The 21,965-nt window shown below is 44.1% G+C and overlaps 1 protein-coding gene and 2 non-coding genes across 5 annotated transcripts in view; all 3 read right to left on the minus strand.

Moving 5' to 3' along the window:
* Window positions 1-12,901: 12,901 nt before the first annotated feature.
* TRNAP-UGG (transfer RNA proline (anticodon UGG)) lies at window positions 12,902-12,973 on the minus strand. The gene has a single exon. It is a non-coding gene; the product is annotated as a tRNA-Pro (tRNA).
* A 2,494-nt stretch (window positions 12,974-15,467) lies between these two features.
* TRNAT-UGU (transfer RNA threonine (anticodon UGU)) lies at window positions 15,468-15,540 on the minus strand. The gene has a single exon. It is a non-coding gene; the product is annotated as a tRNA-Thr (tRNA).
* Window positions 15,541-18,185: 2,645 nt separating this feature from the next.
* TRIM7 (tripartite motif containing 7) overlaps window positions 18,186-21,965 on the minus strand; it is a 13,102-nt gene continuing 9,322 nt past the window's right edge. For all 3 annotated transcript variants that reach the window (XM_077758377.1, XM_077758376.1, XM_077758379.1), the window contains 2 exons: window positions 21,194-21,229; window positions 18,186-19,790 (listed from right to left, as the gene is read on the minus strand). In XM_077758377.1, the coding sequence (XP_077614503.1) occupies window positions 19,279-19,790; window positions 21,194-21,229 (548 nt within the window). In that variant the 3' untranslated portion in view covers window positions 18,186-19,278. The remainder of the gene's footprint in view (window positions 19,791-21,193; window positions 21,230-21,965) is intronic.

The following is a 21,965-nucleotide window of genomic DNA, read 5'->3' on the forward strand; positions in this document are numbered from 1 at the left end:
CCTTTGTATTCCCAGTGCGGCTGGATTCCTGGAGGAGCCGTGCGTGAACCTCCATACTCTGAGCTGTCTGGAACTTTAGAGGGAAGGCGAAGGGCTTAAAACTGGGAGATTTGCCTGCGAGCTCATGTTTCGGGTGACAAGACACAGAGGGACCTGATTTCCCTCTCTCCAGTGGGCCAGACGTGCCCTGCAGACAAGCCCCCGCCCATGCTCACCAACCCGACCTGGAGAAACAGGAGCAGCGGCTTCTAGCTCCACCCCCAGGGCTAGACAAGAGGCTTGGAATTGCTCTGAGGTGATTACCTGCCAGGTTGTGGCTGCCACGGTTTCAGTCAGGGGCACAGACTGCACTTGGAAACTAGCTGGCCTGGGTTAAAGAGCACGACCCATCCGGCACGGGAGTTTACACACCCAAAAAAGCGAGGTGCAGCGCTTGGTTCAAGAAGGGACTGGTGCACCGCCACTCTCCTCATCACAACCACTAAGACAGAACTCCCCCCTGATGCATTGGATCACACCACGCCCATCCCTGCTAGAGAGCGGAACTCCTCCTTTTTTTTTTTTTTTTTACCCTTTTTCCCAGAACACTGACCCAATTAAATTAGGTCACCGGCTTGCTTAAACAGTCACAACTAGTCCATTCTGTAGATGTAAATTCTACACCTACCGACAATTTCATCTCTTTCTCACAGGAGTAATTGGACTATATAGTTTCTCTGGATAACACCGGCGTCCTTCTCTCACCTATCCAACCATATTCCACCCCTTAGCTCTTTGAAAAAAGCTTCTTATCCCTTCTGCCTGTACATTCTATTTCCAATTTTGCCTCATCCCCCCTGCACCCCCTGTCTTCTCTATCTCTATGCTCTTCAACCAGCACTGCATACACACGGCATTTTAACTGTAGCTGGGAAATCTGGTTATATGCTTTAAACCGTTCTTGGTCCATCAGTTTTTTTTCTTTTTTCCTTTTCTTTCCTTCTTTTTGACTCTTGTATGTATTTTTTACTCTCTATTATTCGCTCTCCCTCCTCCATTTTTTCTCTTGACTTTTTCGTTATCCCTCTCGGTTTGCACGTTAGTTGAATTTGTCTGTGCGTTTGTGTGCTCCTGCTCCCTATGTGTTTGTTTGTCTGTTCTCTTCTCCAGGGCTACCTCAAGAAATAAGCCAGAGTACACAAGGTGGAGAGTCCCAAATATCACTACGAGTAGGAAAATAAAATAACCAAGGTCCCAACAAGAGAGACCAGGGGATACCATTCAAAAAACACTCTCTGAAAGGATAGGCCCTGGAAAGTCAAAGAGTCTTCTTGGATATNTCCAGTGGGCCAGACGTGCCCTGCAGACAAGCCCCCGCCCATGCTCACCAACCCGACCTGGAGAAACAGGAGCAGCGGCTTCTAGCTCCACCCCCAGGGCTAGACAAGAGGCTTGGAATTGCTCTGAGGTGATTACCTGCCAGGTTGTGGCTGCCACGGTTTCAGTCAGGGGCACAGACTGCACTTGGAAACTAGCTGGCCTGGGTTAAAGAGCACGACCCATCCGGCACGGGAGTTTACACACCCAAAAAAGCGAGGTGCAGCGCTTGGTTCAAGAAGGGACTGGTGCACCGCCACTCTCCTCATCACAACCACTAAGACAGAACTCCCCCCTGATGCATTGGATCACCCCACGCCCATCCCTGCTAGAGAGCGGAACTCCTCCTTTTTTTTTTTTTTTTACCCTTTTTCCCAGAACACTGACCCAATTAAATTAGGTCACCGGCTTGCTTAAACAGTCACAACTAGTCCATTCTGTAGATGTAAATTCTACACCTACCGACAATTTCATCTCTTTCTCACAGGAGTAATTGGACTATATAGTTTCTCTGGATAACACCGGCGTCCTTCTCTCACCTATCCAACCATATTCCACCCCTTAGCTCTTTGAAAAAAGCTTCTTATCCCTTCTGCCTGTACATTCTATTTCCAATTTTGCCTCATCCCCCCTGCACCCCCTGTCTTCTCTATCTCTATGCTCTTCAACCAGCACTGCATACACACGGCATTTTAACTGTAGCTGGGAAATCTGGTTATATGCTTTAAACCGTTCTTGGTCCATCAGTTTTTTTTCTTTTTTCCTTTTCTTTCCTTCTTTTTGACTCTTGTATGTATTTTTTACTCTCTATTATTCGCTCTCCCTCCTCCATTTTTTCTCTTGACTTTTTCGTTATCCCTCTCGGTTTGCACGTTAGTTGAATTTGTCTGTGCGTTTGTGTGCTCCTGCTCCCTATGTGTTTGTTTGTCTGTTCTCTTCTCCAGGGCTACCTCAAGAAATAAGCCAGAGTACACAAGGTGGAGAGTCCCAAATATCACTACGAGTAGAAAATAAAATAACCAAGGTCCCAACAAGAGAGACCAAGAGATACCATTCAAAAAACACTCTCTAAGGATAGGCCCTGGACAGTCAAAGAGTCTTCTTGGATACAGCAGCGCTCATAGGTGCAGAGAGCATGACAAATGTTAAAATCTAACAAGATCCAGAAAGCTAACTAAAATGACGAAAAGAAAGAGCTCTCCTCCAAAGAAACTCCAAGAAGAAATGTCAGATAATGAACTGCTCAAAACAGATGTAACAGCATAACTGAACAAGAATTTAGAATAATAATGGTAAAATTAATAGCTAGGCTTGAAAAAAGTATAGAGGACATCAAAGAAACTATGGCTACAGACAGAATGGAAAATAAAAACAGGCATGAAGAATTTTTAAAAATGCGGTAAATGAGATACATAATAAATTAGAGGCCTCCAGGGGCACCTGGGTGGCTTAGTCGGTTAAGCGTCTGACTTTCGCTTAGGTCATGATCTCGCGGTTCATGGGTTCGAGCCCCGCGTCGGGCTCTGTGCTGACTGCCAGCTCAGAGCCTGGAGCCTGTTTCAGTCTGTGACTCCCTCTCTCTCTGACCCTCCCCTGCTCACACTGTCTCTCTCTCTCCTCTAGAAATAAATAAAACATTAAAAAAAAATTTAAAAAAAAATTAGAGGCCTCCAGTGCACGGACTGAAGAGACAGAGAGGAGAATAAATGATTTAGAAGACACCGTTATAGAAAACAAGAAGCTGACAAAAAAAGAGACAAACTGATCCAGGAACAGGAAAGAAGAGTTCGAGAATTCAGCGATACGGTCAAACGCAACAGTATCCGTATCACAGGAATCCCAGAAGAGGAAGAGAGAGGGAAAGATGCTGAAAGAGTCCTGAAACAAATTCTAGCAGAGAACTTCCTCAACATGGGAAAGGAAGTAAATGTTGAAATATAAGAGACCAAGTGGACTCCCCTCAGACATAACTTGAATTNTCAGATAATGAACTGCTCAAAACAGATGTAACAGCATAACTGAACAAGAATTTAGAATAATAATGGTAAAATTAATANATAGAAAACAAGAAGCTGACAAAAAAAGAGACAAACTGATCCAGGAACAGGAAAGAAGAGTTCGAGAATTCAGCGATACGGTCAAACGCAACAGTATCCGTATCACAGGAATCCCAGAAGAGGAAGAGAGAGGGAAAGATGCTGAAAGAGTCCTGAAACAAATTCTAGCAGAGAACTTCCTCAACATGGGAAAGGAAGTAAATGTTGAAATATAAGAGACCAAGTGGACTCCCCTCAGACATAACTTGAATTGATCTTCTGCACGGCATATCATAGTGAAAATGGCAAAATACAAGGACAAAGAGAGAATTCTGAAAGGAGCTAGGGAGAAAAGGGCCCTAACATACAAAAGAAAACCTATCAAAGTGGTGACAGACCTATCTACTGAAACTTGGCAGGCCAGAAAGGAATGGCAGGAGATCTTCAATGTGATGAACAGAAAAAATATGCAGCCAAGAATCCTCTATCCAGCAAGCCTGTCATTCAAAATAGAAGGAGAGATAAAAGTCGTTCCAAATAAACAAAAATTGAAAGAATTTGTCACCACTAAGCCAGTCCTACAGGAAATCCTGAAGGGGACTCTCTGAGGGAAGCGTTGCAGGGAACACAAGATACCAGAGACACCACCACAAGCATGAATCCAACAAAGGACACAATGACTCTAAACCCACATATTCCAATAATAACACTGTATGTAAATGGGCTGAATGCTCCAATCAAAAGACATAGGGTATCAGAATGGATAATAAAACAAAATACATCTATTTGCTGTCTACAAGACACACATTTTAGACTGGAAGATACCTTCAGATTAAAAGTAACGGGATGGAGAAACATATAACATTCTGCGGGAAGTCAAAAGAAAGCTGGAGTAGCTATACTTATACCAGACAAACTGGACTTTAAATGAAAGACAATAACAAGGGATGAGGAAGGGCATTATATAAAAATTACAGTCTATCCATCAGGAAGAAATAACAATCATAAATGTCTATGCACCAAATATGGGAGCACCTAAATACTGAAAAGAATTAATCACAAACAGAAACAAGCTTATAGATAAAAATGTGCTAATAGTAGGGGACTTTAGTACTCTGATTACAACAATGGATAGATCAAGCAGACAGAAAATCACTAAAGAAACAATAGACTTGAATGAGATATTGGACCAGATGGATCTGACAGATATATTTAGAACTCTACATCCTGAGGCAAGGGAATTCACTTTCTTCTCAAGTGTGCATGGCACATTCTCCAAGATAGGTCACATACTGGGACATAAAGCAGCCCTCAATAAATATAAAAGAATTGAGATACTACCATGCACACTCTCAGATCATAATGCTTTGAAACTTGAATTCAATCACAGGAAAAAGTCTGGAAAACCTCCAAAAACATGGAAGTTAAAGAACACCCTACTAAAGAATGAATGGGCCAATAAGGCAATTAGAGAAGATATTAAAAAATATATGGAAACAAATGAAAATGAAAACACAATAATCCAAACTCTATGGGATGCGGCAAAANTGAAAATGGCAAAATACAAGGACAAAGAGAGAATTCTGAAAGGAGCTAGGGAGAAAAGGGCCCTAACATACAAAAGAAAACCTATCAGAGTAGTGACAGACCTATCTACTGAAACGTAGCAGGCCAAAAAAGAATGGCAGGATATCTTCAATGTGATGAACAGTAAAAATATGCAGCCAAAAATCCTCTATCCAGCAAGTCTGTCATTCAAAATAGAAGGAGAGATAAANGAGAAGCCTTCAGCTAACATCATCCTCAACAGGGAAAAACTGAGAGCTTTCCCCCTGAGATTAGGGATGTCCACTCTCACCACTGCTGTTTACCATAGCTCTGGAAGTCCTAGCATCAGCCATCAGACAACAAAAGGAAATCAAAGGCATCAGAATTGGCAAAGAGGAAGTCAAACTTTCACTCTTCGCAGATGACATGATACTCTACATCGAAAACCTGACAGACTCCACCAGAAGCCTACTAGAACTGAGCCAAGAATTCAGCCAAGTTGCAGGGTACAAAATTAACGTACAGAAATCGGTTGCATTCTTATACACCAACAATGAAGCAACAGAAAGAGAAATTAAGAAACTGTTCCCATTCACATTTGCACAAAAAACCATAAAATACCTAGAAATAAACCTACCAAAGGATACAAGAGATCTGTATGATGAAAACTATAGAAAACTTATGAAGGAAATTGAAGACACAAAGAAATAGAAAAACATTCCATGCTCATGGATTGGAAGAATGAATATAGTTAAAATGTCATTACTACCCAAAGCAATCTACACATTCAATGCAATTCCAATCAAAATTGCATCAGCATACTTCTCAAAACTAGAACAAACTATCCTAAAATTTGTATGGAACCACAAAAGACCCCGAATAGCCAAAGTAATACTGAAAAATAAAACCAAAACGGGAGGTATCACCATCCCAGACTTTAGCCTCTACTACAAAGCTGTCATCATCAAGACAGTATGGTATTGGCACAAAAACAGACACATAGACCAATGGAACAGAATTGAGAACTCAGAAGTGGACCCAAAAGTATACAGCCAACTGATCTTTGACAAAGCAGGAAAGAGTATCCAATGGAAAAAAGACAGCCTTTTTATTTTTTATTTAAATTTTTTTTAATGTTTTATTTATTTCTGGGAGAGAGAGAGACAGCATGAGCAGGGGAGGGTCAGAGTATCCACTAATGGATGAATGAATAAAGAAAATATATTATACTTTAATGGAATATTACTCAGCCTTAAAATATAAGGAAATCCTGCCATTTATGACAGCATGGATGAAAACGGGAGACATTATGCTAAAGGAAAAAAGCCAGACACTTATTTAAGTACTTCATGATCTCACTAATATGAGGAATCTAAAAAAGTCAAACTCAAAGAAACAGAAAATAGAGTTGAGATTACATGGGACTGGGAGTTGGAGAAACAGGAGACGTTGATCAAGCTTTCAGTTATAAGATGACTAAGTTCTTGAGACCTAATGTACAGCATAATGACATATTTAATATATTGTAGGGGCTCCTGGGTGGCTAGGTTGGTTAAGCCTCTGACTCTTGATTTCAGCTCAAGTCCTGATCTCACGGTTCAAGAGATAGGGATCCTCATTAAGTCTGCATCAGGCTTCTTGCTGTCCTTGTAGAGCCTCTTGGGATTCTCTCTCTACCCCTCCACTGTGGTTTCTCTGTTTCCTTCTCAAATAAATAAACTTTTAAAAATATGTATATTAGTATACTTAAAATTTGCTGAGAGTAGATCTTCCATGTTTTCACCACACACAAAAAAAATTATGCGAGGTGATAGAGATGTTAATTAGCTTGATTGTGGTGATTATTTCACAATGTTTGTGTACATCAAACGTTGCACTGTATACCTTAAATATTTACAATTTCTATTTGTCAATCATATCTCAATAAAGCTGAGAGTTATAGGTTATAGAACAGCACTCTCTGCAGGATCTAGGGATACAGGAGCTTACACACACGGGAGAGCCAGACAGTAAAAAAGAAAACCAAAGAGTGACCCAGATAATTTCAGCTACTGATAAAGGCCAGGTCAACATTTGAAAAATCAATCAATGTAATTCACCATATTGACTAAAAAAGAAAAACCATCAGATTATCTAATAAATTCAGAAGAAGCATTTGACAAACTCTAATATCCTATTTTTAGGGATATTTAAAAATGGGCTTTACTTATTCTCCAGTAGAAACTTACATAATGTTTATGATTAAACAACAAATTATATAGTTTACGCAAAACATTTTCTGGATTCGTAACTTTTTTATTGAGGTATAATTGACTTATAAGATTATATTCAAGTGTACAACATAATTTTTTAAAGTTTTTTTAAATGTTTATTTCTTTTTGAGACAGAGAGAGACAGTGTGAGCAAGGGAGGGGCAGAGAGAAAGAGAGACACAGAATCTGAAACAGGCTCCAGGCTCTGAGCTGTCAGCACAGAACCCAGTTCGGGGCTTGAACCCACAGACCTTGAGATCATGACCTGAGCTGAAGTCAGAGGCTTAACCCGAATGAGTCACCCAGGCGCCCCCAAGTGTACAACATAATGATTTGATATTTGTATATTTGATAATGTAGCAGATATTACATCAGTACCTGTTTTCATTAACCAAAAGAAATCCAAAGAAGATTTCATTTTTAAGGAAAAAGCTGTGACCATACTAGTCCAGGTCTTTCGTAAAAGCAAAGTAGTGTAACTTGAACTTTCAGAAAGTGGGCAGTACTCTCCACTTTATGCCAGTTAGGTTTACAAAGGTCTCATAGGAATGTTCTACTTTCTTTTTTTTTCTCCCCCAAAGAGGAAGAAGGATTTCCATGCACTTCTATTTAGGATTTTTCAAAAAATTTTATTCAGATTTTGAGACAGAGAGTGAGCAGGGAAGGGGCAGAGAGAGAGGGAAACACAGCATTTGAAGCAGGCTCCAGGCTCTGAGCTGTCAGCACAGAGCCCGATGCATGGGCTCAAATCCACAAACTGTGAGATGGTGCCCTGAGCCAGAGTCAGGCGCTTAACCAACTGAGCCATCCAGGAAACCCTATTTGAGATTGTTTTAAACATTCTAGCTGGTGCAACAAGGTGAGAAAAGTATTTAAAGGCATCCAGATTGGAAAGGAAGAAGTACAATTTTCATTTGTCACAACGATGTAGTATCTGTGGGGAAAATCCAACAGAATCTCCACACATACACAAAAATACTGGAACTAAATGTGTTAGCAAAGTTGCAAGATACATCATTGATAGCTAACATAAATTGCATTTCTATATACTAGACATGAATAATTGGAAATTGTTTTGTTTTTAAAAAATAAACTGCTAAATTCTGTTGTATTCCTTTTAGACATAGCTGAGAAACAAAAGTTGTGTGTAATTTCTGAAGAATTATAATGAGGAAAGTGGTGCAGACAAGATCTGCATTTCACAAGCATTACAGAGTTACAGCATACCTCAACAGCTGAGTACTCACAGTTTGGTTTGTTTCTTGGAGAAAACCGGAAATAAATGAATCATTTCCCCATAAGCTCAGTCAGCCCATTCAAGGCAAGCTCTACACTTGGATAGCCTCCAGCTAAGCAGGTTACCAATGAGAAAAAGTTCCCTTTTAAGACTGGCTGAGATGTTTCTCTCCTTTCTCTTCTCTTTCTCTTATAAATCCTACATGTGCCTTTATTTGAGAAAATCAGACAGTTGATTGGTCTCTGTCATGCTCATGTGCAAGGGGATCTCAACAAGTGAGTTTTGGAGCTATCTCCTGACTCTTCACACAGCCCCTGCTAACAGGTTGCAGTAATTCCTTTAACTAGCCTCTGGGTAAAAGGTGAAAGGCTTCTTTTAAAGCCACTTGAAATTTCTTAGAAGGAGCTGTGGACAAGTACAAAATAACATGTTTTTTTTTTCTTTCAGTTTTTATTTAAATTCCAGTTGGCTTAGAGTGTAGTATTAGTTTCAGCTATGCAATATAGTGATTCAATGCTTTTATTCAACACCCACCAGGTGCCAATCACAGCAAGTGGACCCCTTAATCCCCATGACCTATTTAACACATTCCCCCCACCCCCTGCCCATCTCCTTTCTGGTAACCATCTGTTCTCTACAGTTAAGAATCTATTTCTTGGCTTGCCTCTCTCTCTTTTTCCCTTTGCTTATTTGTTTTTTTCTTAAATTCCACATATGAGTGAAAATAAACAAACAAACAGAATTAAGAAAAATTCCTCATATGAGTGAAATCATATGGTATTTGTCTCTCTCTGACTGGCTTACCAAGAGGACATATGTAAATGAGCTTCTTTGGTTTAATTCCTAAGAGCTACACCTGCCCCACCTCCTTTGCCTATTGCTCCCTGTTTAAAATTTCATAAAAGTAGGGTGAAATGGCAGGAATTTATGGCATGAAAGTATAATAATTACACTTCCTGAGTATTTTTACAAAGCAAGTTACAAGACAGTGCAAACCATTTTTGTTAAAATAGTGTGTGTATTGAAATATGCATGAAAAGAATTTGAAAAGCTCTAAAGCAAAATATTAACAATTGGGTGGCATGGTTGAAGGTGATTTTCATTTTCTTTATGCTTCTTTATGCTAATTATTCTTATGCCTGTCTAATTTTTCTATACTGTGCACATATTTATGGAGTAATTCTTTTTTTTCTTTTTTTAATGTTTTATTTATTTCTAGGAGAGCAGCGTGAGCAGGGGAGGAAGTTGACCACCCACATGACACAAGCAGCAGGGACAGCGCCAAGGTGCCTCTGTTTCTGCCCACTTCGGTGCAGTGTAACAGCAAGTGCATTTAGTCTCATGTTGCCAAATGAAAACAGAAAGTTAGCCTTGACACACGGGAAGGAGGGAAAGCCAGAACTCCTTCTCTTCACTGCAGGGTAACGTTTTTAACAAGTTACTAAAACGAAAAGACTGAAGGAACTTGGAAAGGTTCTTTTTTTCTGGGGGATGTTTCCATATCTGGTTCTTGTGTCTGTAACTGTGGCAGGCAGAATTCAAAGATGGGCCCCAAGTTTCCCATGCTGGTGTACATACCCTGGATACTCCCCTTCCCTTGAGTGAATATGAAGGGATAGCATGCCCATGATCATGATATATTTTATGGAAGAAGAAATTTTGCAGATGTAATTAAGTCACTGGTCAGTTGACTCTGAATGAATCCAAAGGCAAATCATGATGTATTGGCCTGGCTTAATCAGGTGAAACCTTCAGACAAAAGTAAAGTACTAGAGGAGGCTACACTCTTGGCCTCAAGGGAAAAGTAAACTGTCCTATTGTGAAAGGGCCAGTGAGCCAACAAGGGGGTTCTGAGAGCAGCAGCATCCAACCAACAGCCAGCAAAGCAATGGGGATTTCAGTCCTACAACCACAAGGAACTAGATTCTGCCTACAGCTAGTAAGGTTGGGAAAGAATCCTGAGCCTCAGAGAATATGGCAGCAATGGGCAACATCATGATTTCACCTGGTGAAACATGAGGAAAGAACCTTGCTAACTTGTCCCCAGACTCCTGACCCACCAAAACTGTATAATGATAAATTTGTGTTGTTCTAAGCCACTATATTTGTGATAATTTGTTATGCAGCAATAAAAAACTAATACAATGACCTTTTGAATTAATGAACTCATCTTTTAAAAAACTTGTTATTGGGAGTAGGGGAGAGGGGAAAGGGGTGATGGGCATGGAGGAGGGCACTTGTTGGGATGAGCACTGGGTGTTATATGGAAACCAACTTGACAATAAACTATGAAAGAAAAAAAAAGAAAAACTTGTTATTGTGGAAAAGTATCTTTGTTGTACAAATATTTTTATATGTGCAAAGATCTTAAGTACACAACTAAGTGAATACATACACACACGTGCCCATCACCCAGATCAGGCAGTATGTTCCCAGCACCTGAAAATGTTTCCTCCTGTCGCTCTGCAGTCAGTATCTGTACTTTTTCCCCCCGAGGTAACACCATTTCTAACTTCTATCAGCAGAGTTTTGCTCATGGTTGAATGTCTTAAGTATGCAATCAACAGAAAATAGGATCTTTAATGCCTGACTTCGTTTGTTCAGTATTAATGTCAGTGAAATCTGTTGATGTTTTTAACAGTAAACTCGTTGAAGTCTGTTCGAGCTGCTGTAACAGAATACATGATTCGAATCTGTATCTACAGCAGGTAGGCTTACTGGTGCAAGAAAAATTAATGGAAAATATTGATACTGATCACCAAGTATTTCGGGTTTTCTGGTGAATTTTTTTTCTAATTTTTTTCTGGATTTGCCGAGGTGGTTTTATTTTTTTTAAATGGATTTTTATAGTGGGGAGGGAACGGAGGATTCCCTGTATAGAATTCCATCTAGCATGTTTTCTCAAGATCCACACCTCCAGCCCGAACCCTTGTTTAAAAGGTATGGAATCGGGGCATTCACTTTCGAATGTCCCCTCTCTGTAAAGAGAGCTTTCCTACTATCCTTACTTTCTAATCTTGTACTCTAATAAACTTTTGCGTGCTGTTATTAATTAATTAATTAATTAAAAATAAAAATAAAAGGAGGGAAATCTCAGGTAGTAGAGTTGCACAGGTGGAGGCCTCTGAGATCTCGGCCACTTCTGAAAGTGCTAGTATTACTGCCAACCAAAAAATGTTATTTATTTTTTTTTAAATTAAGAGGGGGTGCAAGGTTCTTCTCATTTATTTAATTTCTGAAAATAATACACACAGTTTAATTCAAAAAAAATTTAAAAACAAGGTGAGATTATAGAAGGCCTCCCCTGCGTTCAGGCCCATCCCCCAAAGTGAAAGGTGGGCGTGACTTGTTGAGTGTCTTTCCCAAAACCAAGTCCTGGGGTGCTTCGCGTATCCTTCTCTGTCAGCGTTCGTGGAGCCTAGATTCTATGCCTGTGGCTCTGGTTAAACTAATCCTGAAAGTCGGGATATGGTTCTACTCTAACCTGTAAATTTTCCTGAATACTTCCTTTTCCTCAAAAACCCTTGAAAAGTTATCAGCAGTGAAAGAAGACACCCAAGAGTACTCCAAAGCGAGGTAGTGTAGCTGAGTGGTTTAAGGCGCTGGATCAAGGCTCCAGTCTCTTCGAGGGCGTGGGTTTGGATCCCATCGCTACTAACTTTCTAACATTGTTTATGCTACTTTGCTTTGGGTCACAAAAGAGGAACCCAAGACAGAATTGGGAGCGCTCCATCCTCAGTGTCTAGGATTCCGTTTTAGCCCCGTAAGGCTAAGGAATGTTAGGTGCTCTGTGCGGTCTCTGTGTGCTCTGGTGTCCTAGACAGTAAGTGGGTTGGGATCAGGTATTTACAGGCGTACGTGGCTGAGGTGGAAAAACGGCTCTCCATCTTGGAAGAGCGCGCATCTCTGTACAAGCAGAAGTGATGTCGAAGTCCTGAAATGGAGCTAGGTATGTCTCAAGAGTCTCCAAACGTACCCCCAAGTAATACATATCAAATAGTAGATGATGGTGGATATTCTATGCAGGGACCAAATTTGATTCATAGTCTCCAAATTTTAATAAGAAAAAGAAAACAAAGCGGCCTATAGCGTATCCGCCCAGGCTTCGAACCGAGGACCATTACCGTGTTTGGCGAACTTGATGACCACTACACTACGGTAAACTTGCGTTGAAGGTCTCCCTGTAAGGTTCTTGATTGTGAAGAAAGCCCCCGTGACTACACTACATGTGAAGTTCTACGGCTGAGAAATGACAATAACAGGTCCCATTATCCACGTAAAACAACCGTGAGCGGCTCTGCACCCAATCTTTCACCTGCCACCCTCAGTTCTAGCGCGGTTCAACTCACTCTTCTACCTGTTGTTCTTCCCAACCCCCAAGCCATCCGGGACTCTTGTGCGTTCCTGTTCAAGACCATAAGCGTCCACGTTAAGAAGAAACCTAGCCAGAAAGTTAGTGGAATTGAAAAAGTGGGCTCGTCCGGGATTTGAACCCGGGACCTCTCGCACCCAAAGCGAGAATCATACCCCTAGACCAACGAGCCACCCGGCGTCCTTTTTTATTGTCAGTCTATAATCTGACTCTCCAAGGAGTAATTCCATCACCGCTAGGGACTTTTCTTTTTGACATACTGAAACTGCTTTCTGGATCTGAGTCTCCCACGACCGACCTACCCCGGCTCCACGGTCTCGGCATCCGCCATTAATCTCATCCGTAGGCGGCTCTCCCAGTTTAAACGGTCAGTGTCCCTTTGTCCCTCTGTAATCTGGAATCCAAAGCGGCTTACTGGCAGCAGGCAGGGTCGCCTTTCCGCTTTGGGACCGGGAGCCCCTGCCCAAGGGAGCCCAAGCAAGGCACAAGTCTGGAGCCCCAGGGTCGGGGCGCAGAGGCCGGGAGGAACCCCAGGGCTCCTGGAGAGAACCGTGCGCCGAGTTTGGAGGGGACGCGAGCGGGACGGACTGAGTCCTGAGCCGCGACAGAGAAATGAAGTCGAGGTAGTCCCTTCTGGTGTGGCGCCTGGTAAAAGGGCGAGAGCTTTTCTTTTTTTGTTTTATGAAAATATGAAAAGCAGCACACACTTATTTGTAAAAGCTTCACAAAATGTAGGAAGCGTATGCAGAAACAAGATGACTAGAAACACCGCTCCCTTGGTGTGACTGGCTGCGGTTGTGGGTGCGCAGCCCGGGAGGCTCGCACTAGAGCGCGCAAGCACACTGGCCACGAAGGCTGAGTGCCCGGATCTTCGTCCTCGCGCTTTGTCCCGAGATTGCACTGGAGCAGCCATCCGCTCCCACCGAACCAGGGACCTGGGATGTGCGGGCGCTGCCCGCCCTCGTCTCAGGCTTGCTTTCCCTAAAAGAGCTTTAATCGCACTGGGTTATTCAGTAGTAAAAACAAAAACAAAAGCAAAAAAAACAAAAACAAACAAACAAAAACAACAGTGATTCTGATTCCCTGCATTAAAATTCACGAAAATCCACTCAGCGCTGGTCCAAAGGTTTATTTTTGTGCAGCCAGCAGAGAAATTTCCTACACAATGGAAGTTATAAAAAAGGAGTGAGAGACGAATGGTGGTTAAATTATTCCAAGGTTAAAAAAAAAAAGTGCTAATTTCTCTACTGCCACTCCACAATCTTGCTCATCTCTCAGCATTGACCCCCCTCCATTAGCCGCTCCTCTCGGCCTTTTTCTTAGAAAACACGATGCTAACCCGCCTCTTCGACACTCGGCGTTGGCGTTGTCCTCATCTCCTTTTGCACGCACAAAGGTTAGATGGGCTCTCTTCTGTCCTAGGCCACCGTGTTTCCTTGGCCTCCATTACTACCAGCTCAGTGTTGTAAGCATTTGCTTCTCTTTATGGAATTGTATAAAGAAAATGCGAACAAACGTCCACAATTAGTAACACCTGCCCTAGAGACTTCCTGTCGCATTTACTTCTGGTCTTTTAACCATTTAGTTTTTCTTTTAAACAAAACAATAAAAACACAGAACTGCTGACCTTCTGAGTTTTATTTATTTATGCTGTTAAAGGAAGTCAAGTGTACAAAATGAATCTAAATCCCCAGTGAACAACGGGGCGCTGCCCGATAGGCAGAGGGGTTCTGGGGCATCCACGGGCCTTCGACCCGACTAGGCAGCCTTGGCTCAGGCAGAGGCGTGACCATGCCTCGCCGCGCTATCCCAGCCCGCAGGAGTCCTCTCCAGGTCAAACGGGACCTTCAGAAAGGTCCCCACGTGGAAGCGCGGCTGACTCCTGGCAGCGCTCCAGAGCCATTCGGGTTTCGAAAACAACCCCGGTCCGGTGCAACAGAGTGGAGAAAACCACTTTGCGGAAACCTGGGTAGATGCTGGAGAAGAGGTGAAGGGAGTAGGTGGGGATCTTGATGGGTGGGGGCCACAGGTCTTTGCACCAGCCCTCTCCCATCCGAAGAGCCAAGAGTGTTTCAAGACCCGGACAGACACGCCCAGGATAGACAGGGAGCTCACCGGCACCTTCCTGCACCTGCGCGTCCCGGGCTCCTGGGATTCATTGACCCCTATGTGCCTGCCCTACTGGACTACCACCTCACTATGGAAGCTAGATTGTGGAGACCAATGGCGAGCTAAAACTAAGGCTTAAACCTAGTGCCCTCCAGACTAAAACAGATTCCCAGGGTGCGTTGTTGAGAGGTGGGCACAGACAGGTGGTCCGCACGTAACCAAGAAGATAGAGAGACTAGGGCGAGTCCCTGGCCTGAGTGGATGAGAGGAGGGAGGCAGAAAGACCTGCCAGGAACTCGCAGAGAGCGCGCGAAGGATACGAGCGAAGGACCAATGTGGCGAAGGCGCGCGGAGCCAACGGAGCCTGTGATGGCAATACGGACGCAGTGGGCCTGGCTCTTCAAGAAGTAGAGCCGCTTCTAGTCGGTGGACATCTAAAAGTCAAGGAACAGGCATTTCAGCCTAAGGCCTGGCCTCCCAGAAAGGCTGAAATTCGTATCGGCTCAAGTGTCTTCCGCTTTTCCACCTTTCAGAAAAGGTTGGAAAAACAGATGCGTAGGCCCCAGCGAGATTTGAACTCGCGACCCCTGGTTTACAAGACCAGTGCTCTAACCCCTGAGCTATGGAGCCAGCCATGGCTCCTGCTTTTGCGCAACGATAGTTGATAGTCACCGTCTGCCGCGCAGCCGCAATGAACCATAGGGAGGGGCTAAGCAGTAGGAGGCAGGCCGGAATCTCTCCGCCTAGAATCCAGTCCGGCCCTCGCTGCCTCCCCGGCGACATAAAATAGTGTCGGTACCGCAGGCCAAGCCGCAAATCCTGGGAGATAGGTCAGATCTTGTGCTCCCTCTGGCTGTAAGAGATATAGGGTGAAAGCACTACGGGACGTGGACGGGGGCGGGGCCTCCAGTGGGCGCAGCAGTCTCCCCCGGGCTTGGGAGTCTGGTGCAAAGTCCTGTTGGATAGAGAGGGCCAAGGCTTATCGTGTTTGAGAATGAGAGTCCGAGGTTAGGGTAAGGGTTTCAGTAGGCCTGTTCGGAAGGAATCCAGGTCCTGGCTGGTAAGGTGGGCTATCTGTGTGCAGTGAGTGAGAGGCTGAGGAGTGTGTTGGAGAAATCAGAAGGTCACGGTTTGAGGAGGTGGTGGTGGGAATAGGACTGGATCAGGGTTTGCGGGGGGCCCTAGCCCCTGCGGGACCTTTAGGCAAGTTAGGAAAAGGCAACCTTTGGGGCCCACCTTAACTCTGGAGGTGCTGGTTCTGTAAGAGTCCCTAAAGGCCGAGGAGATAGAGGGTTGGGGGAGAGTCCAGGTTAGAGACAGGAACTCTAGGCCTGCAAGGTCAGAAAGTGGTGGCTGTACAAAACATGGAAACAGCCCAAATGTCCATCATTGATAAATAAAAAAGAAGTGGTATATATATATATATATACACACACTATATATAGTATAATGTATTATTATATACTATATATATAGTATATACTATATAGTATTATTGTATTATATTGTACTATATTGTATTATTNTAAGTCAGAGAAAGACAAATACCATGTGATTTCACTCATGTGTTGAATATAAGAAACAAAACAGATGAGCAAAGGGAAAAATTAAGAGATCAAGAAAAAGACTCTTAACTATAGAGAATGAATTGATGGTTATCAGAGGGAAGGGGATGGGAGGATGGGTTAAATAGGTGATGGGGATTAAAGAGTAAACCTGTCATGATGAATACAGGGTGATGTATGGTCGTGTTGAACTACTGCACTGTACACCTGAAACCAATATAACACTATGTGAACTAACTCGAATTAAAATAAAAACTTAAATTTAAAAAAAAGATGGTGGCTGCTGTAAGTGATGGACTTTGACCTAGTGGCCCACCCTGCTTTATGGTTCCTGCAAGATCAGGTGACTTAGGTCCACAGGTACCCTCCAGTCTGTATGCTGAGAAGCTATTTGAGGGTCTGTTGTCAGGGCACAGGCTCATGCAACTCACAAGCATCTGGGACTAATGGGTGGGGTTAGAAGGATCCAAGTTAAGCCAGGCATTGCTTTCAGAGACCCGAACACCTTACAAACCTTAGGATCCCAAATGATGGGAGAGAAAATTACATACAATCACACATATCCTCACACCAGCATTGTGACATCCAAAGTCACTGCACTGCCTTGTTGACCAAAAGAGAATATCTCAATGTGTGATGGTTACTGTAACTTTTGTTATATTTCTTCAGATATGTAGATGTCTATGTAGTTATTTAACTCTGCAAACACACATACTTTAATAGACACACAATCACATTCACAAACACAAAAGCTGAAAATATACACACAGTCACTCGTACGTACAGTCCCCAAACCTGGCCCTACAGGCATCTCCACTAGACACCCACCTTATGTGACCTATAATATGTGTTGCAATACTTCAGCACAGTTGTGTGACCTTAAAGGGACCTGTGATACTCAATCCAAAAGCCATAGAAACCCAGATAATATCAGAGCTTGATGATAACATTAGGCAATCTATTTAGCAAGTGAATGTTAAAAAAAAAAAGTGGGGTGGGGGACTTATGGAAATGAGTAGTATTCAAATACGTGGATTGGCTGCAGTGTTCTACACCTTCTCCACGTATGAACCCAACATAGGATTCACCCTCTGGAGTGATACAATGATACGGTAGGCTGGACATTTATATGATCCTGACCCCAGCCCATAGGACTTTGGATTCGGACTGCCTGGTGCTATGTCCACTGGGTCTGCTTCTAGAACAGTGTCATGCCTCTGCTGTAAGACCCCTGTATGCAAAGTGTGCTTGAAGCATCTCAGGGACAGAGCACAGAAACTCTATGATGCTTGCAGACCAAGCTATTCAATTGTCACTGTCCCCACATGCCAACATATCTGTCTAAACAGGACAGAATTAGGTCTGAGACCAGCTTTCATCTAGCCAGTTAGTTAGGCAGTGGGGGAGGGAAACTATGACCCTTACCTAATTATGGAGTGGCTAATATTTAACAACAAATGAAAAATAGGGTATTACCAAATTGACCTAGGTCTGTTTGCAATACCTAAACCTATGCACGTGCTGATAAAAGTCCTTTCCAAAATACACACACACACACCTGTCCCCTCAATCTGAAATATAAACACATGTGCACACATTTCTCACACACTTAAACACACCTGATCACTTAGTCTAGCAGAAAGCTTTACTTTTACTTGTGCTCTTGCACTCAGACTGGAGGAGTCAAGAATGAGCTAAGCCACCTAGAAATGAGCTCAGAGATTGTATTTCCATCTCCTCATCCCCCTTCCCTGGGGAGAACTAAACAGGAAATTGCCCACAACTGCCTCCCAGGAGCCACCCAAAAAGAAGCTGGGGAACAATTAGCCAAGGGAATTACACCCCACCAGGGCACAGGCTGAGCAGACCTTGGCACCAGGGTTCTCTGCTGTTGGCACACATTTGGCAAGTTCCAGAAAGGGTATGTCAGGGGCATGTTTGTGCTCTGTGCATTCCCATGCTGATGTTAGTTGCATATGTAAAATTATAAGTGCTGTATCATGTTTCAAAATTCCATATCCTTTGGTCTTCTTACTCAAGGGAGACTATATTTTGGCATTTGAAAGGGGTTTAGGCATGTGTGAGAACACATGGCTGTCACTGTGGCATAGGATGTATGTATCACTCTGTATCTGTATCAACATTAAGGGGTATTGGAAGGTAGCCATGACAAATGCCATTGTCCTGGGCTTTCCTTTCACGTACAGGTCAAGAATCTCCTTCCAGTTCTGTCCCAGGCTGTTCTCTGACCTGGGAGTACAGTACTCCTCCCTGAGTAAATGACCTCAGCTCTGCTGGATCCAGGTGTCTAAAGGAAGAGCTGGCAGCTGACAAGAAGGCGAAGCAGAAGTGGTCATGAACCTGGCTGGCTGGGCTTGAATTTTCCCCCTTACGCCTGAGACAGCACTAGACTTGGTACTGCTTCAGAACCAGAGGCCCTGCTAAGTCCAGGTAGTAAGCCCCAGTGATGGTAAACAGCTCTGTCAATAGCTGGACTCCTGTCTTCACCCACCTCCAAGTCCTCACAGCTCAGGCTAAATCCACATGTCGACAACAGGCAGAGGATGGCGCCACAGGTCCAAGGCATCTCCTTCCCCGCTCAGCTGACCACGGAAGACTTTTCCACAATCACTTGTTCTCTCCAATGTTGTGGTCTGCAGGAGCTGGGGCCAGTCTGGAGGGCAGGCCCACAGTAACCAGGAGGCTCCAACGGAGCGCAGCATTGCTTCCCACGGGCAGCCGGGAGGGAGAGGCATTCACCCTCGAATGATTTCACCCTCTCTGGGAAGCCAGACAAAGACTCTCATGGCCAGATTCGCAAGTAGGTGCCAGTGGAGCAGACGGAGAAAAGGGGGAACACGCGCTCGTGGAAGTTGACGCGGAAGGTGTAGAGATGGCGCATGTCCTCCACGGCGTAGAAGGACACGGCCCCCACCTCCAGATCCAGGGCCACCCGCACGCGGGACAGGTGGCCACAGCTGAGGGGCGTCCGTTCGGGGCTAGTGACCGCCCAGTACTTCCCGCTGTTGAGCTGCAGCGCCCAGACGCCCTCCTCAGGGGTGAAGGGCGTGAGGCCCTTGCGGCGCACGCTCTCTCGCGCCACGCCGAAGGCCCAGCCGTCCTTGGAGCCCACTTCCACCTCCCAGTGGTGCCGCCCAGAGGAGAAGCCGCAGGACGCCAGGACTCGCGTGTTGGTGTCAAAGCGGCGTGGGTGGCAGGGCAAGTCCTGCGCCCGCTGTCCCAGGCGTACGCTCTTAAGATCCAGAGAGAGGATGAGGCGGGGGTTGGCAGTGTCGGGATCCAAGGTCAGCTCCACTGTAGGCAGAGACAGGGAGAGACGTCCCATGCAAACCACCTGCCCAGTTCCCATCAGTTACTTCTCCCCCACCGTCCCCCCCCCACATGTACAAGTTGAAGCCAAACAAATGGAATATGTGAACCTAATTTGGATCACAATTTGAACAGATAGACAAATACAATTTAAAAGACAATTGGAGAATGTCAAACACTAGCTATTGGAAAGCATCATTACTTTTTCTAATTGTGATCATGGTTTTGTGGTTATCTTTTAAGTCTATCTTTAGAAAGAACATGCTGATATTTATGGAAATAACTTATTCATGATTTACTTCCAAATAATCCAGTGGGAAGAAGTGGGTAGGGGTGTTTATGAAAAATATCAGCTGAAGATGTATGATGAGAACATAATATTCATTATGATCTTCTCTCTACTTTTGTATATATTTAAATTTTCATAATAAAAACATAAAATATACACACTTGTCATAAGTACTATGTTCTAGGACTGCTCTAGGCCCTGGGAATCCCACAGTTCAGTATCCCTGAACTCCTGTAGCTTCCTTTCTTGGGGGAAGGGAGGAGAGACAATAAATGGTAAACAGGGACAATGAGAGGAGTCAGGAGAGAAGGCTGTAATTTCAATTAGAGTGGCCAGGGAAGGTGAAAGGCCTCAGTATGCATTTGATCAAATACATAAAGGAGGTGAGGAAGCCAGGTATGTAGCTGTCTAGAAGAAGCATATTCGAGGCTGAGGCCCAGCCAATGCAGTGCAAATGCCCTGAGGTGGGGGTGTGCTTAGTGCATTTCAGGAGCAGCAAAGAGCACATGTTGTGGCTGCACAGAGTAAGCCAGGGGAAGAGTGTGCAGTGAGGTCAAAGCCTGTGAAGCCTGGAAGTCTATAAGAAGGACTTTATTGAGGAAGAGGGCTGTCCTAGGGTTCTGTGCAGAGGAGGGTCATGATCTAACTTGGTTTAGATTCTTCCAAGGTAAATTCTGACATAGCTTGGCCAGTCATCATCATCAGGAATATGTGCCCTCGTCTGCCCTCCTGCAGGGTTGGATCCCACTCACCCCAGACCTCTGGAGTAGTAAGAGCCTCCTCCCTTCCTGTCTTCAATCTCCTCTTGCTTTGCCTGACCCCTGTACACAAGGCCTCTCCCCAGGAGAGATCTCTGTCCGTCTAGAGTGGAGGGATGGGGAGAGAGGTGCATCCAGGTGTCTGGCCCACAACTTATAGGCCTACACGTCCCACTGAGACCTGAGGGAGCCAGAACTGGGAGGCAAGGATGAGGGGAGGGCAGAGGCAGGTAGGTAGAAGGAACCAGTCATGCACAAAGCCCAGAGAAATAGTCATGGGCGGGGGTAGATTCTCTACATGGCCAAATAATGTGAACTCACTATCACAAGAACCATCTTACCTTTCTCTTCTTTCTCTAGCTCTCCCCGAAGATCCTCTGAGGAGGAGAAACAAAGCAGGGTATTCATAAATGATTTAGGACATTGTCTATCTGGCAATGACGATGAATACCATCTCCTCTGACATTTATAGCTCGACTGGCTCACTCACTCCCCAGATACTCCAAAGGCTGAGAGTTGATGTTCAGACACTGCATCAAGTGTGAGGGGTCAGGGTTCCTCAGGAAACTAACAATAGAACTCCCCTATGACCCAGCAATAGCACTGCTAGGAATTTACCCAAGGGATACAGAAATGCTGAGGCATAGGAGCACATGTACCCCAATGTTCATAGCAGCACTCTCCACAATAGCTAAAACATGGAAAGAGCCTAAGTGTCCATCAACAGATGAATGGATCAAGAAGATGTGGTTTATCTATACCATGGAATACTACATGGCGATGAGAAACAATGAAATCTGGCCATGTGTAGCAACATGGATGGACCTTGAGGGTGTTATGCTGAGCGAAATAAGTAAGGCAGAGAAGGACAAATATCATATGTTTGCACGTATAGGAGGATTAGGAGGAACTTGACGGAGGAACAAGGGGGAGAAGAAGGGCGGAAATGGTGGGGGAAAGGGAGAGAAGCAAACCATGAGAGACTCTTGTATGCTGACAAAAACTGAGGACTGATGGATGTGGGGGGAGGGGGGATGGGCATGGAGGAGGACACTTGTGGGGATGAGCACTGAGTGTTATGTGGAAACTAATTTGACAATAATTAAAAAAAAA

This window comes from Crocuta crocuta, unplaced genomic scaffold (assembly GCF_008692635.1).
Source record: "Crocuta crocuta isolate KB4526 unplaced genomic scaffold, BGI_CrCroc_1.0 scaffold797, whole genome shotgun sequence".
Lineage (NCBI taxonomy): Eukaryota > Metazoa > Chordata > Mammalia > Carnivora > Hyaenidae > Crocuta > Crocuta crocuta.